A 17,490-nucleotide genomic window follows, 5' to 3' on the forward strand; every position below is an offset into this window, starting at 1 on the left:
CATGCTAAGGAAGCCAATCCCAAAAAAAAACAAAGGCCAAATGTTTTCTCTGATATGTGGATGCTGATCCATAATGTGGGGGCTGGTGGGGAGCATGGGAGGGAGGGAGGAACTTTAGACAGGGCAAAGGGGAGGGAGGTGAAGGGAGGAGGCAAGGCGGTAGGAAAGTTGGTGGACTGAGATGGCATCATTACCTAAAGTACATGTATGAAGACATGAATGGTGTGACTCTACTTTGTGTACAACCAGAGACATGAAAAATTGTGCTCTATATGTTATGAATTGAAATGCATTCTGCTGTCATATATATTAGAACATAATTGAAATGCATTCTGCTGTCATACAAATTAGAATAAATAAATTTTTTAAAATTTGCTCATTCCTATTATTGTGAATATTTTAAAATATATATATATTTATTTATTTTAGTTATAGATGAACACAATATCTTTATTTATTTATTTCTATGTGGTGCTGAGGATCCAACCCAGTGCCTCACACATGCCAGGCAAGTGCTCTACCACTAAGCCACAACCCCAGGCCCATTGTGAGGCTTTTATATTCATGCTATAGAAACGCTATAAAGTATTTACTTTTAGTATTTTCAGATTTTAATTCAATTTTAAAAATTCAGAAAATTTACCATAATCCTACTCTCATATACATACATACACAAATTAAGTTAAAAATATCCCTGTACCCTTTATTTCTGTCTTCTCAAAGGTCACCATTATTACATATTTCAGTTTTATCATACATTTTCAGATTTTTTTTCTATAATTATACAGCATACACTTAGCTTTCCGTTTTTCTTTCTAGAAAGGGAACTGTGCTAGGCATATGGTGCTGCAACCTGTTTGTACACTAATACATTATGGACACATAACGTTCACTAAATATTTCCAGGTCACAACTTGTCAAACTATTTTCTTAAATGGTTGCACAGCATTTAATTATATGAATTTATTATAATTTATCTAGCTCCCAACTGTCAGGTATTTATGCTTTTTCTAGGTTTTTGCTATTAAAATAATACCATAGTGAACTTGTTTATGGTATCTTTGGGAATACACTTATTTCAGTAGGACATATTCGTAGTAGAATTCTTGTGTTAAAACACATGAGTAAGTGGCAGGCTATAAAATCAACACGCATAAATCAAAGGCATTCCTGTATATCAGCGACAAATCCTCTGAAATGGAAATGAGGACAACCACCCCATTCACAATATCCTCAAAGAAAATAAAATACTTGGGAATCAACCTAACAAAAGAGGTGAAAGACTTATACAATGAAAACTACAGAACCCTAAAGAGAGAAATAGAAGAAGATCTTAGAAGATGGAAAAATATACCCTGTTCATGGATAGGTAGAAGTAACATCATCAAAATGGCGATATTACCAAAAGTTCTCTATAGGTTTAATGCAATGCCAATCAAAATCCCAACGGCATTTCTTGTAGAAATAGAGAAAGCAATCATGAAATTCATATGGAAAAATAAAAGACCCAGAATAGCAAAAACAATTCTAAGCAGGAAATGTGAATCAGGCGGTATAGCTATACCAGACTTCAAACTATACTACAGAGCAATAGTAACAAAAACAGCATGGTACTGGTACCAAAACAGGCAGGTGGACCAATGGTACAGAATAGAGGACACAGAAACCAATCCACAAAACTACAACTATCTTATATTTGATAAAGGGGCTAAAAGCATGCAATGGAAGAAGGATAGCATCTTCAACAAATGGTGTTGGGAAAACTGGAAATCCATATGCAACAAAATGAAACTGAATCCCTTTCTCTCGCCATGCACAAAAGTTAACTCAAAGTGGATCAAGGAACTTGATATCAAATCAGAGACATGGCGTCTGATAGAAGAAAAAGTTGGCTATGATCTACATACTGTGGGGTCGGGCTCCAAATTCCTCAATAGGACACCCACAGCACAACAGTTAATAACTAGAATCAACAAATGGGACTTACTCAAACTAAAAAGTTTTTTCTCAGCAAAAGAAACAATAAGAGAGGTAAATAGGGAGCCTACGTCCTGGGAACAAATCTTTACTCCTCACACTTCAGACAGAGCCCTAATATCCAGAATATACAAAGAACTAAAAAAATTAGACAATGAGATAACGAATAACCCAATCAACAAATGGGCCAAGGACCTGAATAGAAATTTCTCAGAGGAGGACATACAATCAATCAACAAGTATATGAAAAAATGCTCACCATCTCTAGCAGTCAGAGAAATGCAAATCAAAACCACCCTAAGATACCATCTCACTCCAGTAAGATTGGCAGCCATTAGGAAGTCAAACAGCAACAAGTGCTGGCGAGGATGTGGGGAAAAGGGTACTCTTGCACATTGCTGGTGGGACTGCAAATTGGTGCGGCCAATTTGGAAAGCAGTATGGAGATTTCTTGGAAAGCTCGGAATGGAACCACCATTTGATCCAGCTATTCCACTACTCGGTCTATTCCCCAAAGACCTAAAAAGAGCACACTATAGGGACACTGCTACATCCATGTTCATAGCAGCACAATTCACAATAGCAAGACTGTGGAACCAACCTAGATGCCCTTCAATAGACGAATGGATAAAAAAAATGTGGCATTTATACACAATGGAGTATTACTCTGCATTAAGAAATGACAAAATCATAGAATTTGGAGGGAAATGGATGGCATTAGAGCAGATTATGCTAAGTGAAGCTAGCCAATCCCTTAAAAACAAATGCCAAATGTCTTCTTTGATATAAGGAGAGTAACTAAGAACAGAGTAGGGACGAAGAGCATGAGAAGAAGATTAACATTAAACAGGGATGAGGGGTGGGAGGGAAAGGGAGAGAGAAGGGAAATTGCATGTAAATGGAAGGAGACCCTCAGGGGTATACAAAATTACATACAAGAGGAAGTGAGGGGAAAGGAGGGAAAATATAAGGGGGAGAAATGAATTACAGTAGAGGGGGTAGAGAGAGAAGAGGGGAGGGGAGAGGGGAGGGGGGATAGTAGAGGATAGGAAAGGCACAGAATACAACAAACTCCAGAATGGCAATATGTAAATCAATGGTTGTGCAACTGAAGTGATTCTGCAATCTGTATATGGGGTAAAAATGGGAGCTCATATCCCACTTGAATCAAAGTGTGAAATATGATATATCAAGAACTATGTAATGTTTTGAACAACCTACAATAAAAATTAATTAAAAAAAAAAGTAAATAAAACTGAAAAAAAAAAATAAAATAAAATATTGAAATAGGGCAAAAAAAAAAAATAAAACACATGAGTAATTTAATTATTTATAGATAATGAAAAACTGCACTCCCTTCAAAAGGCAATAGACTTTTACATTCCAGTTGCAGCATATAGGGGGTTCCTTTTTTCCTACACCATGTTTTTGGGTGCTACTGGGGATTGAACACAGGGGCACTCTACCACTGAGCTACATCCCCAGTCCTTTTCTTTTTTATTTTGGTAAAGGGTTTCATTAAATTGCCCAGGCTAGCCTTGGACTTTCAAATCTTCCTGTCTCAGCCTCCCAAATAGCTGGGATTACAGGTATGCACCATCACACCCAGCTTCCTTACAACTTTACCAAGACTATTATTAGGAACAGCTAAAGTTTTGCCAATTAGATTGAAGAAAAATAGCTGGTTTAATTTGTATTTCTCTGGTAAACAAAGGTTGAATATCTTTTTATATATTTATTAGTCATTTTTATTTCTTCTAAACTGCATACTAATATAATTTGTTTTTAGTTGTGGATGGACACAATATCTTTATTATTTTATGTAGTGCTGAGGACAGAACCCATATCTCACTCATGTCAGGCAAGTGCTCTACCACTGAGCCACAACCCTATCCCCCAATATAATTTAAAATTTTTTTTGCAGTTGTAGATGAACAGAATGCCTTTATTTTGTTTATTTTTTAAAATATTTTTTTAGTTGTTGGTAGACCTTTATTGTATTTATTTATATGTGGTGCTGACAATCGAACCCAGTGCCTCACATATGCCAGGCAAGTGCGCTACCACTGAGCCTCAGCCCCAGCCCCAGCCCCTATTTTGTTTATTTTTAGGTGGTGCTGAGGATCAAACCCAATGCCTCACTGTGCTAGGTGAGTGCTCTGCCACTGTTCTACAACCACAGCCCCCAAACTAAATTTTATTTATTTTTATTGGTTTGCATTTTTCTTACTGATTTGTAAGAGGTTCGTCTGTAATATTGATACATACATTTATGTGGTAAGTATTTTCCTTAAGGCCATGCTAGTCATCTCCTAACACTGATTCTCATTCTTAACATCATGGTGTTATTTTAATAGTTATTATTTTTGTGGTGCTGAAGATTGAACCCAGACCCTCGTGCATGCTAAGCAAGCACTCCACTACTGAGCTACATCTCCAGTCCTATGGTATTCTTTTAAATAGGCAAATGGCCCCCAGCCAAAGACTATATTTCTAAGCTTCCCTATAGCTAGAACTTGGTCTTCTGTGACTTTAAGTTCTGTTCAAAAAGATGTGAACATATGTGATAACTTAGTGCATATGAGGAAAGGATATTTATAGCAGCCTGCTATCTAGAGTGGTAAGCCATCTTTAACCATGCAATACCTGAGGACTAGCAGAAAGAAGGGAAACTGCCACTCTGGACAGTTTATACTCAAGATAGGCTTTATCATAAGGAAAAAAAAGTTCTATTTTTTTTTTTAAGCCATTGTTGTCTTTTATGGTGCTAGTGATTGAACCTAAGGCCTCATGCATGCTAGGCAAATGCTCTACCACTGAGCTTCATCTCTAGTCCCTTTTGTTTTATTTGTTACAATTTCTATTCTAATGTATTATTTATATAATTATGATGTTCTAATTTATATCCTAATAGGCAATTTGGAATCTAGATGTGAGGTGCTGCTATAATTCAAATTTTAAAATGTGGTTCTGGGCACTCGGGGTATAGCTCAGTGGTTCAATTCAAGTATCCAAAAAAAAAAAAAAAAGTGGCATGGGCTTACTAGTCAGACAGTAGGTGGTTAAGATATAGCAAGCTGGAATGTTGGTGATCTTTGTTATTTGTGCCAAAACATTTGGTAAACTCACTACCTGTGATACCCTGGAAGGCAGACCACAGAACAAGTGCGCATACAACCATAGGAAAAAGGCTGACAAAATTCACACTGTGTTGACTATTGACACATTCAGCAAAGTCCTAAAAGAAGAGATGAGCTCAGTCTAGAGGTTCCCAGTGTGCAAGCAAAGATGGATGGGAATATTTCTCTTCCTGTAGTTGACAATCTATTCACTACAGCTCATTAGTTTAGGTCATACATCCAATTGCTTCAGAAACCCAAGGGAGCCTCAACCTTTTCTCAAGCACCTGTTGTAAGAACCTCTGAAAATTAGGAGTGGTGTGCATAACTATAGCCTCAACTATTTAGAAAGCAGAGGCAGGAGGATTCCAAGTTCAAGTCCAGACTGGGCAATTCAGTGAGGCCCAAGCTCAAAATAAAAAAGGCAGGAGGGGCGGCTGGGGATGTGGCTCAAGCAGTAGTGTGCTCGCCTGGCATGCGCGGGGCGCTGGGCTCGATCCTCAGCACCACATAAGAAAATAAAATAAAGATGTTGTGTCCACTGAAAACTAAAAAATAAATATTAAAAAATTCTCTCTCTCTCTCCCTCTCTCTCTCTCTCTCTCTCTCTCTCTCTCTCTTTAAAAAAAAAAAAAAAGGCAGGGGGTATAGCTCAGTGGTAAAGTGCTTGCTAATATCCATGAGATCCTGGGTTCAAATTCTAGTACTGCCAAAAATAAAAAAGAAAGAAAAGAAAAATTTCCAGCCGGGCACACTGGAGCATGCCCGTAATCCCGGTGGCTTGGGAGGCTGAGACAGGAGGATTATGAGTTCAAAGCCAGCCTCAGAAATGGCGAGACACTATGCTACTCCCTGAGACCCTGTCTTTAAATAAAATACAAAATAGGGCTGAGGATGTGGCTCAGTGGTTGAGTGCCCCTGAGTTCAATCCCTAGTACAGAGCGGGGAGGGGGGAGGGTGGAGGAGAATCTCTGATAGACAATGGGAGAGAGCTCTACTGCAAAGATTCAACCCACTCTCAGATGATATCAATGTAGGTACCATTAGGGAATGGGAAAAGCATAGACTGCAAATCAAATATCAGACTTGTTAAGCTTAACACTACCTAAAATGAGATCCCTGGCTTTCAACTGGAATGACCCAAGCAAGGCCAACAAAGCAGTCATCTACCAACTTTTGATTTGTTTTTTGTTTCTTGTGGTACCAGGGATTAAACTCAGGCCTGTTCTACCTCTGAGCAAATATCCCCAGTCCTTTTATTTTTTGAGACAGGATCCACTAAGTTGACCAGGCTGGTTTTGAATTTGTGATCCTCCTCCCTCAGCTTTTTTATAGCTGGGATTACAGGTATACACCACAGCACTTGGCTCCAAGTTGTTGTTGTTGCTTTTTATGCAAATGCCTATTGTTGTTACTGTTGTTAATTAAAATGCCTGAGAATTAACAAGTCTGGTATGCTAAGAAGTGTAATTGTTCAGCCCCTAAAGTTAATCCTCAGACACTTTAGATTTATTCTTGTAGAAAATAGTTAACAAAAGCTGGATCATTCCAACAAAAGAACACATACTCCATGAGGACCACTGCAGATGAGGCTACCTTTAAGAATAATGAACAAGTGGGTAGGGATGTGGCTCAAGCCTTAGCATGCTCGCCTGGCATGCGTGCGGCACCACATACAAACAAAGATATGAACAAATTAGAGACTCCTTGGACAAGAAAGCCAGAGGTGATAGTTTCTTGATATTCAAAAAAAAAAAAAAAAAACCAGAAAGGAAAAAAAAAAAAGTAGAACCAATAGTGTGTGCCCCAAACAAGATGGACACAATATCTTTCTTTCTTCCTTTCTTTCTTTCTTCCTTCCTTCCTTCCTTCCTTCCTACATGGTGCTGAGGATCGAACCCAGGGCCACATACATGCAATATATTCAATACAATATATTCATTATTCAAACCCCATCCCCTCTAGATTCTTAAAAATCAAAAGAAAGGTCTGGGGTTGTGGCTCAGCAGAATGCTTGCCTACCATGTGCAAGGCCCTGGGTTCAATCTTCAACACCACATAAAAATAAACAAATAAAATAAAAGTATTATTTGTGTCCAACTACAACTAAAAATATTTTTAAAACATTTTAAAAATAAATAAAGAGAAAAACAATCCTACTGATATAGAGTTAGACTTTATAGCATTTTTATGTACTTAGGATCTATCTTTTATATCCATCTAATTTCCTCCCATCACAATTTAAGTGTATAACCTTGTGTCCTACAGTCTTTTAATAAGTGAATAAGTACATCTACAATTATAAGTCTTTGGCATCTGAGGACAGTTATTAAGTCATCCTTCATGTTACCCTCTTCAAGTTAACCTAATTTCTTTGATTTATCTTAAATATTTTCAGCATTTTTGAAAGTTTAAATTCTTATATGCAATATCAGGAAAATATTACATATTTTACAAGGATAATTTTTACAGTTATGTAAAAAGCAATGTGATAGATATAATACAATCATGAATAATAAGTGAAGACATAGAAAAACTGTCATTTAAATATTAATTTTATACTGTGGTTCTATTTCTAGCATTCTAGAGCTATAGATTCTAAAGCTTAAAATTACATAATCCTTACCAGGGGACTTTCCTTGTTGTGAGTTGCTTCTTCGCTCTCTGTATCTGGCTGGAGTGGATAAGCCTGTGTCTTTACTAGATTTGCTAGCTGGCCCCATTTCTGAAATGAGGAATCCCATCTGTTCTGAAGGCAAGATATTCTCAGGTGGACTGGTCTGGCATTTTATACTGGCATCCACCTAAAATATTAAATTCATTTATTATTCTGAGATTTCCCCAAAATATGTACTAAAAGTTAATTAATCTATCAGAGGGTTGTGTTATAGAAATATGATCCAGCCAGACACAGTAGTGCACTCCTATAAACCTACCTCCTTGGGAGTCTGAGGCAGGTGCTACTGGGTGCCAGCCTCAGCAACTTAGCAAGGCCCTAAGCAATTTAGCAAGACCCTGTCTCAAAATTAAAAAATAAGAAGGGCTGAGGATGTGGCTCAATGGTTAAGCACCTATGGGTTTAATCCTTGGTATCAAAAAATATATATAATAATAATAAACAAAAGCTTGGAGATGTAGTTCAGTGGTAGAGTGTTCAAATACCCAGAATCCTCCCCAACACAACCATGATGCAACAAACATGCTTATAAAGCTTTTCATCCTTATGAATAGTACCTTTAATTAACTTGCTATCTAATTATTTAATAGTAAGATGTTTATTTCCCCATACTCAAACCATTGAAATGTATGTGGAACTACAATATTCACTTATTATGATCAAAGATTTACCATGTGACTTGATGATTTTTAACTTATAAGAGAGTAAGATATTTTAAACCCTGACTGGCTAAGACCACCATCTTTTTCTACTCTAGTATATGTTCCATCAGATTTCCCCTGCTGGTTGGCGATGCTGAGATGATCATAGTCATAATCCTGTTGAATTCTGTCAATAAAACCTGAATACTTTATTTTACTAATTTTGTATTCTTTGTCTTTAAAAGGTAGTCAAAATTGTATAAGCTTTAGTCCCTATAAAATTTAAATTCATTTGTTTCACAAATGATCATCTTTGGATTGTTAAATCATTTTGTCAAGGTGACCAATTTCTAAAATATTCAATTTCTTTATCATTTATTTAAAATTAAACTATATAATGAAACAAGGTTAAAAGTTAAAAATAGCTTTCATGAGCTGTGGTGTTCAAGTATACTAATGAGTTCAAGTATACTAATGCATGTACTGTGTACATGCAATTTTAAGATACAAAATCCAATATTCTAAATGTGACTATGAAGAAAAAAAGACAAATTTTGTATTCTTTCTACAGACATATTCAAAACATAATTTTTTTCCTACTGAATTAACATCCTTATCTTAATGTAATAGATCTCAATAGTTAGGCTCAAAAAGGAAAGAGTTGATAGGAATCTTAAGACATCTGGATCTAAAATTAGAACTAAAAAAAAAAAAAAAAAAAAAAGGCTGCAAACAAAACAAAACACACCAAAAGTTATCTTGGGAGTATCTAACAATAAAAAGATTTTCAGTCCTATTAAAAGAAAAAAAAAAATCAGCAAGCATTAGTGACACACATCTGTAATCCCAGCTTCTCAGGAGGCTCAAGTTTCAGGCCAGGTTGGGCAACATAGAAAGACCCTGTCTCAAAAAAAAAAAAAAAAAAAAAAAAAAGTGCTGGGGGTTTAGCAAAAGGGCTTTTGCCTAGCAAGTTCGGATTCCTGATACTTCATACTTCAATCCCCAGTAACACACACACCGCACACACAAAGAAGAAAAAAAGAAAAAATCCAAAATGAAAAATGTTTATCAGGCTAAGATCCATAAAAAAATTAAAGTCAGAAAAAAAAAAAAGTTAACACAAGATAATGTTACTTTAGATATACTTTTGATGAGTTATTCTTACTAATTATTTAGAATCAAAGTTTATTTATTTTATCGTCATATACTAACAGTAATAAAGGAATTAATCTCTACCTTCAGAATGTGTCCCTCAAACTACAGTCAGAATTCTGCTTTAGGAATGCAAGCAATAGTAAGAAGTTTGAACACAATATATTCATTATTCAAATGCAGTGATGTTGTAAAAAAAAAAAAAACGGTAAGAAAAGACCTCCAACCATATCCTTACCTCCATCAACAAGTAACTTGGAAAATCCTTATATCATCTGGCAAATAAACCACTCTATATTAGTCAGGCATATCTAGTCCATCCAAATTAAAATAGGAAGCAAAACTCAAAGGCTGATTTTAATATGAAAACAAGTTTTAATGCCCAGTCTGCCACTTCAAACTACAATAATAGTAAGATGATGTCTAGGGGTTAAGGTAACTCCTTTATGAATCTTTCGTGCAGAACCACAGGGACATGATCCTTTTGGAAAGTGAGATGAACTGGTATTAAACCCAAATAAAACCTAGAAAAATTCCACTAGAAGATTCTTTAACAAGAAGCATTGTGTACTTTGAACTTTTTTATAATTCTTTTGTTTGCCCTCTTACCTGGTGTGTGTTGAATGGTAGCCCTTCCTGCACAAATACTACTGAAGATGGAGATGGATTATGACTTAGCTGCTCCTTCAGTTTGACGTGAGCTTGTTGAATGGCTGCAGATTCCTGCATTGTGCTATTTTCCACAGGTTGAGCTGTGTGGATGGTATAGATGTACTCAGGTGACTGTGGTAGAGAGCAGGTAATTGCTTGTTCTGTTCCAACCACAAAAGATGTAATATCTGAGCCTACAGGAGTAAGTGGCTCCAGCTGGCTAGCCTGACTTGTGGACGATGGATTGCTGTTGCTTGAATTAGCTAGGATATGTTGGCCTCTGTTAGACTGAGATGTTGGGCACTGATTCTCAACAGGTTCCACCTTCACCATCTCCAATTTAGGGGAGGAATGCAACTCATCTACTATCTGAAAGACAGCCTCTAGGTTTACTTCCGTCTTTTTATTTTCATCAGTAGCACTGCAAGGCCAATTAGAAGGCAAAAATTCAACTGGATAGGAGGATTGCATTGGAGGATTCTGGGAAAAGAGAAAATAGGACTGTTTGGATAGAAAATCAAATATGAGATTAAGGAGGAAAGAAACAACATTTAGGCTCACCAATGCTTAGCACATATGACTTATAAGCTTAAAGATCACTAAGAAAATCTGAATGCTAATCTTTTCAGCAATGGCAGCTTCAAATGTATTGTTAATATTTATTTAGTATCTCCCATATGTCAGCCATTATACTAAGTTTAATACTGGAGTAAAGCACTAATTCTCAGGGTTCAAGCTCACAAAAGCAAAAAGCTATAATATCTAAATTCCCATTTGCCGATCGAATGTCTATATAACCAAATTCTTCCATAAAGGTTTATAGTCAAAACATTATTTTATTTATGTTATACTATCTCAGGAATACAGCAAGTAAATGGCAAACACAAGATGCCCATAAATCCACCAATCCTTCTACAGAATCAGGGGAAGGTACTGAATTCTGCTCCAAATGATCTGGGGAAAAAAATGGATAGAATTATCAATGTCCTTTGGTTCCTGAGATTACTTTCGATAATGAAACAACAAACCAGAATAGCTGTGCATTTAGTTTTATATCTTTAAGACATATCCATAAACCTACATATGTATCTATTAATACTTATCTAAATAATGTATGAAGACATAAAGATCTTCATACAAATGTCTAAATTATTTATTTACATATATAGTGTTTTGCACAAAGCAGGCTTTCAATATGTTTGCTAATTATCTCAGTTATAAACATAAAATACAGAAGAGCTATGAATAAACAGATACAAAGAATTAATGTTGTCAAATGTACTACAATGATGATATCAATGAGTTTTAGGAGGTTAATGCCCAATAAATTATGTAAATTCAAAGAGTATAAGTATCAAGCTATTACCATAGTACCATGAGTCTTTACTATATGACAGGAACATAAAAAATACTCTATATAATAATTATTTCATTTAATGCCCATAAGAACCCCATGACAGGTGATATTCTCCATTTCCAAATGATAAAACTGAGGTTCAGAGAAATATCTTAATTTAATCAAAGTAGCAATGAAATAACTGACAGAGCCAGGTTTCAAGGTTTGCCTGACTTTAGATCTTTTGCTCTCAACTATGACAATATACTGACCTTTGATACACATTCTCACTACAGTCTAACTGCACTGATTTTCAGGATGTACTCTGAAATGCTTTTCCTTTTTCAATTTTTAAATTTTATGTCCCCTTATTTCTTTTTCCTAAAATAAAGATATACTACTGTTGTAGTAAGAAAAAATCTTCATAAAATGTTTAATTTAAAACATGAGGCAAGAGGATCATGAGTTCAAACCCAGCCTCAGAAACTTAGCAAGGCCTAAGCGACTTAGCAAGACCCTGTCTCTAATAAAATATTTAAAAAGGGTGGGGGATATGGCTCAGTGATTAAGTGCCCTGATACCAATCAATCAATCAATAAATAAAACATGAAAATAATATCAAGATATAAATACTGTCAGACTATCTCCAATGTGATCCATGACTGTGTCTGGAACTACAAACAAGAGCACGGTGGGACAGGTATGTCCCTCCAGAAAAGAACAAACTGAGCACTGATAATGCTTGATGATATTGGCCATGAAAAACAGACAACTAAGTTGCTTTGTCCCCTTGATCTGATTCTATACTCTTCTAACAATAATCTGATTATCTACTCACTTGTCATGTAGATTAAAAGAAAGAAATTTTATCCTATAAATAGCAATATAAAACATTTCAGTCATTCTTTCCTAAGAAATAATAACAAGATATTTGAACAACTGTGTATATAACATTCAGGATAAGGCTAGGGACTATCTCTTGAATTTCTTATTTTTGACATCATTTTTCCTTTTTTCTTAAAGAAAAAGTCTTACCATCTTGGAAGAATCTATCATTTGGTGACATATCTGGTATTCATAAAAAGTCTACAATAGCACTATATAAAATACCTTTCAGCAATAATTCGAATGTTCTATTTTGGTGCTGAACAATTTGGGAGCCACTACTCATATGAGACTGTTGTACTTGAAATGTAGCTAGGGTGATGAATACATGAACTTTAAAATTTCACCCCATTTCAAATAATTTAAATGTAAAAGGCCACATGTGGCTAGTGGCTACCATATTCGACAGTGCTACCCTAGAAGAATACTCAAAACATCATTCCTATCAATCCTCTTTTATTTTGAACTGAGAAGCCAGTGCAGTGGCGCATGCCTGTAATCCCAGTGGCTCAGGAGGCTAAGGCAGGAGGATATCAAGTTCAAAGTCAGTCTCAGCAACAGTGAGACACTTAGCAATCCGGTAACACCCTGTCTCTAAATAAAATACAAACTAGGGCTGGGGATATGGTTCAGTGGTCAAGTGCCCCTGAGTTCAATCCCTGGTACCAAAAAGAAATTATTGAGAACTCAGAAAACTGAGTCCATAACCCAAGCTTACCTATGGCTACCTCATTAATATAAAATTACACTTTGAAATTTTGCAAGGTCAATAATATTGCACATGAAACACATCATATCCATGAATCTTACCTGGAAGTAGTTGCAGTGTGCGTAGGAAGAGGCAGTGGGAGTGACACAACTACTTAGAGCGTCCATGTGGGTAGAAGGAGAGCAGCACTGTAGAACAGCTGGAACAAATTTAAACACAGACAAGCCATTAACCAAAATAAATCTCTACACCATTCAAGATTTCTGCCCTCTTTTGATCTGGAAAGAAGTCCAAAGAAGAGCTTCCTTCATGTGTCTAAAAAAATTGTGTTTAGTCCAATCAGGTGCTATTTTTTTTAAAACATCATGATTATATAATAAACTTTTTCATAAACTTTAAAAGGGTCATGTCTACTTTTATAAGTGATTTCTTTAGCACCTAAACATTCTGTTACCTTTCTAATTAAACATTTCCTATTGAAAGTAATTTCAGTTTATTGAAAATATCAAAATATATTTGGAATTCCTAAATAATTGTTTCAATCATTTTAGCAGTAACAACCATTAAGAGGGGGGAGTGTTTTAAAAGAGTAAAATAAGTATAAAATATTCTCCAAATGTTCTTATCATTAAACAATGCATCTGGTAGAAATACATGCAAAAAATGTTTTAACATTTAGGCAAATGGGTAGGAATGTAGCTCCTAGAGCCAGACTGCTTGATTTTGGAGCTGAGCTCCACAATTTAATAGCTGTATTAATTTGAGCATAGTTAACCTCTTTGGGTCTCAGCTTCTGCATCCTATTAAAATAAGGATAATAATAGACTCTACCTAATATGGTAGTTATGAGGAATGAATGAGCTAATATGCACAAAGCACTTAGAATAGTAATGGAAGACAGTAAGCAATCAACAAAAGCAGCTATGATTTTAACTAAAGAAACTATTTTTTGTGGTGCTGGGGATGGAACCAAAAAATACATTTTTCCAAACTTTCTCTTTATAGTTAGGACACCACAAAAAGATCGATTCTTTGTACTGGAACGGTTATACTTACAGATGCAGTCTTAATAGGTTGAGTCTCCTCTTTTCCAGAGAGAGACTCTCCAGTACGAATGAGAATCAGTTATAACATCACACCTTTGGAGTAAACAGAGGATGGTATGTATTGAGTACCTACCATGCTCCAGGCACAGTGGTAGATGCTTTATATATATCACTTCAAGCAACAATCATATGAAGTATTAACATTACTTTATAAAATAAGGGAAATAAAAGATATTAATTTGCCAAAAGTCACAAAACTGATAGTGACAGCCAGTATCCAAACTCCAAAACACATGCTCTTTATAACACAGTACTTCCCTAAGCTTTCCTTTTTCCTGAAATGTAAAATTTTAATATCAAAAATTTAATTAAATAGAACTCTACTTGTTAATATATATAAAGGCGTCTTTATCATAAAATGGCAACTTGCCCCTTTTATCTCCACGTTTTACCTTGTGACTGTGATAATAATATTACTAAATAGAAGCTGAGGCAAGAGGATTGATTGCAAGTTCAAAGCCAGCCTCAACAACTTAGCAAGGCCCTAAGCAACTTAATGAGACTCTGTCTCAAAATAAAAATTAAACAAAAAGGGGCTGGGTTTATGGCTCAGTGGTTAAGCACCCCTGAGTTCAATCCATAGTTAAAAAAAAAAAAATTTACTAAGTAGCTGGGGATGTAATTCAGTGCTTGCACTTGTCTATCATGCATAGGGCCTAGGTTCAATCCCCAGCATGGCAAAAAAGGGAAAAAAATTATTGAGTAATCCCATTTCTTAATCTTAGAAAGCAAATTAGCTGGAGGAGACTAACAATTAACACTACTGTCAGGTATATCTAAAAAAGAACAAATTTAAAAATTAATTGAAGTGCTTCCCTATTTCTCCATTATTGACTATTGATTTTTAAAATATCAGATGTTCATAAAGGTATACTAGAAATAAATATTTTTACATCATATCATGTGCAATTTAAGACACTAAATTTTGCACAAAGAAAAAACTGAAATAGTGGACAGAATCCTAAATTCAGGTATAAATATGTGTTGATCTTCTCTGAATTATATGATTTTTAATAATTTTAGAGATTTTAAAAAGCCAGAAAAGGTCAGGTGCTACAATGCACACCTATAATCCCAGTGACTCAGGAGGCTGAGGCAGGAGGTCCCATGTTCAAGGTCAATCTAGGTAACTTAGTGAGACCATGTCTCAAAGTAAAAAAGGAAAAAGGGATGTAGCTCATTGATAGAGCATCCCTGGGTTCAATCCCCAGTACCACACACACACACAAAGGCCATATATTATTAAGATCACTAGATAAAATTCTAGCTATTGTCACTTCCAATGCAAGTTAGGCAAACAGATGCCTATACTTGATCGTTGGGAGTTATTACCCAATTAAAATGTTTGGGGTTTGAATATGATTTCCCAAAGGTATTTAAAAGCAAAAAATATCCTGAGAATCCAAATAGCTAACCACTAAAATTTTGGTACAATGTATACCAAAACTTAAAAATAAATAAATAAATAAATAAAAATAAAGACTATTCCCCCCTGGAATTCTTACAACTAAGGAAAAAACCTAGTGCCCCCTAGTGTCAGGGAAAGATTTAGTTAAGAGCTGCAGGTATTCATCCCATCCCCGTGCTGAAAAGTAGTGTTTCATTACAAATAAATCAATGATAGGGCTATATTTGTTTTGTCTGATATTTTAATGCTCTGGATCTACTTACACACTTTGAATAGTTGTTGAAATGTTCTTTAAAATAAGTTTCTTGGAGAAATAAACTACAACACTCAATAGAGAATATGTTAATATATAGTTGATAGCTCATTTGTATGAAAGAAAACAGCAAAACAGTGAATGTCTGTTAAAATTTCCAAAAACAAATGAAAAGTAAAAATGTACCTGTATGAAGAAAAGGAGGACTTGAATAGATTACAATTCCAAAATATTCCTCAATGGCTATTTCCTTACCAGTGCAATTCCACTTTGTACAACCAATAAAACAGAACAAAGCAAGATATTAATAAGTTTACTAATTAGGAAAACCTAGGTATGGAAATCCAATATGTGCCTAATATAGGAAAAATTAATCTGTGCATTATGAAAGCACTAACAATTATAAAACTGAATATCACTATGTGCTAAGACATTCATCTGCATAAAGATCTTTCGGGTCTTCATGAAGGCAATGTTCAATGAAGGTATTAAACCATGCATGAAAGGAAAAGGTGTAAATAAACAGAAATTCATTTCAAATATAAGCATTGATAACATTTTTAAAAATCTGAGTAATAAAAAAGCCAGAATTACTCATAATTATTACTCTGATCATAGGTGAGGCAAACAAGTTTTTACACTTTATCCTATGGAAGTAATTTCAAGTATATAATTAAGTGTTTTGGATTTGAATCTCCTCCAGGATAGCACAGTGTTAACAGTGAGAAAATGTCCTATAATATAAATGCTCAAAAGAAACAGAAAATTTAATAGTAAATTTAATTTCAAGATAAGTTACTATAGCAACTAGAATTCCAATATCTATGAAGAGGTAAAGAAAAGGTCTTCTAGGCATATAGTCATTGATTTACAATGGTTTCATTTATGAATTTTCAACTTTACAATGGTGCAAAAGGCATATGTATTCCGCAGAAAACAGACATTGATTTTTAAATTTTTATCTCTTTCTTAGTGACATGAGGCACCATTCTCTCTCTTGAGATGCTGGACAGTGGCAGTAAGCCACAGCTGGATTATGAGGGTAAACAATCAATACTCTACAATGTATTATATTACTAAGCTATGATGATTTGGTATGGTAATTTTACATAATATTTTCAACATACGATAGGTTTACTGGGACATAATCCCATTACAATTCTAGATGCATCTGAATACCCAAAAGAAGTGAATACAATGCAAAAAGTGAAAGAAGTGAAAAAATATTTGTACATCCATGTTCCTAGTAGCAATATTTACAATAGCCAGAGGGTGGAAGCAACTCAGTGTCCTTCAGCAGGAAAACAGATAAATAAAATGTGGTACATATATACAATGCATTATCATTCAGCCTTTTAAAAAGGAAATTTTGACACATACACATAGTACAATGTGGATGAACCTTGAAGACATTATACTAAGTGAAATATGCCAGACACAAAAGGATGAATATTACAGCATTCCTCTTATATGAGGTTCCTATCTACAGTATTCATACAGAAAGCAGAGTGGTGGTTTCCAGGGGTAGGGAAGGGATGAATGGGGAATTACTGTTTTAAGGGGTACAGAGTTTCAG

At 35.2% G+C, this 17,490-nt stretch overlaps 1 protein-coding gene across 1 annotated transcript in view; it reads right to left on the minus strand.

Moving 5' to 3' along the window:
• The window catches only part of Hsf5 (heat shock transcription factor 5), a 40,427-nt gene that overhangs the window by 11,181 nt on the left and 11,756 nt on the right, over nt 1-17,490 (minus strand). Inside the window, exons 3-5 of the mRNA XM_076871251.1 lie at nt 13,249-13,346; nt 10,176-10,697; nt 7,723-7,900 (exon numbers count right to left, since the gene is read on the minus strand). Of these exons, the coding sequence (XP_076727366.1) occupies nt 7,723-7,900; nt 10,176-10,697; nt 13,249-13,346 (798 nt within the window). The remainder of the gene's footprint in view (nt 1-7,722; nt 7,901-10,175; nt 10,698-13,248; nt 13,347-17,490) is intronic.

Source organism: Callospermophilus lateralis, chromosome 11 (genome assembly GCF_048772815.1).
Source record: "Callospermophilus lateralis isolate mCalLat2 chromosome 11, mCalLat2.hap1, whole genome shotgun sequence".
Lineage (NCBI taxonomy): Eukaryota > Metazoa > Chordata > Mammalia > Rodentia > Sciuridae > Callospermophilus > Callospermophilus lateralis.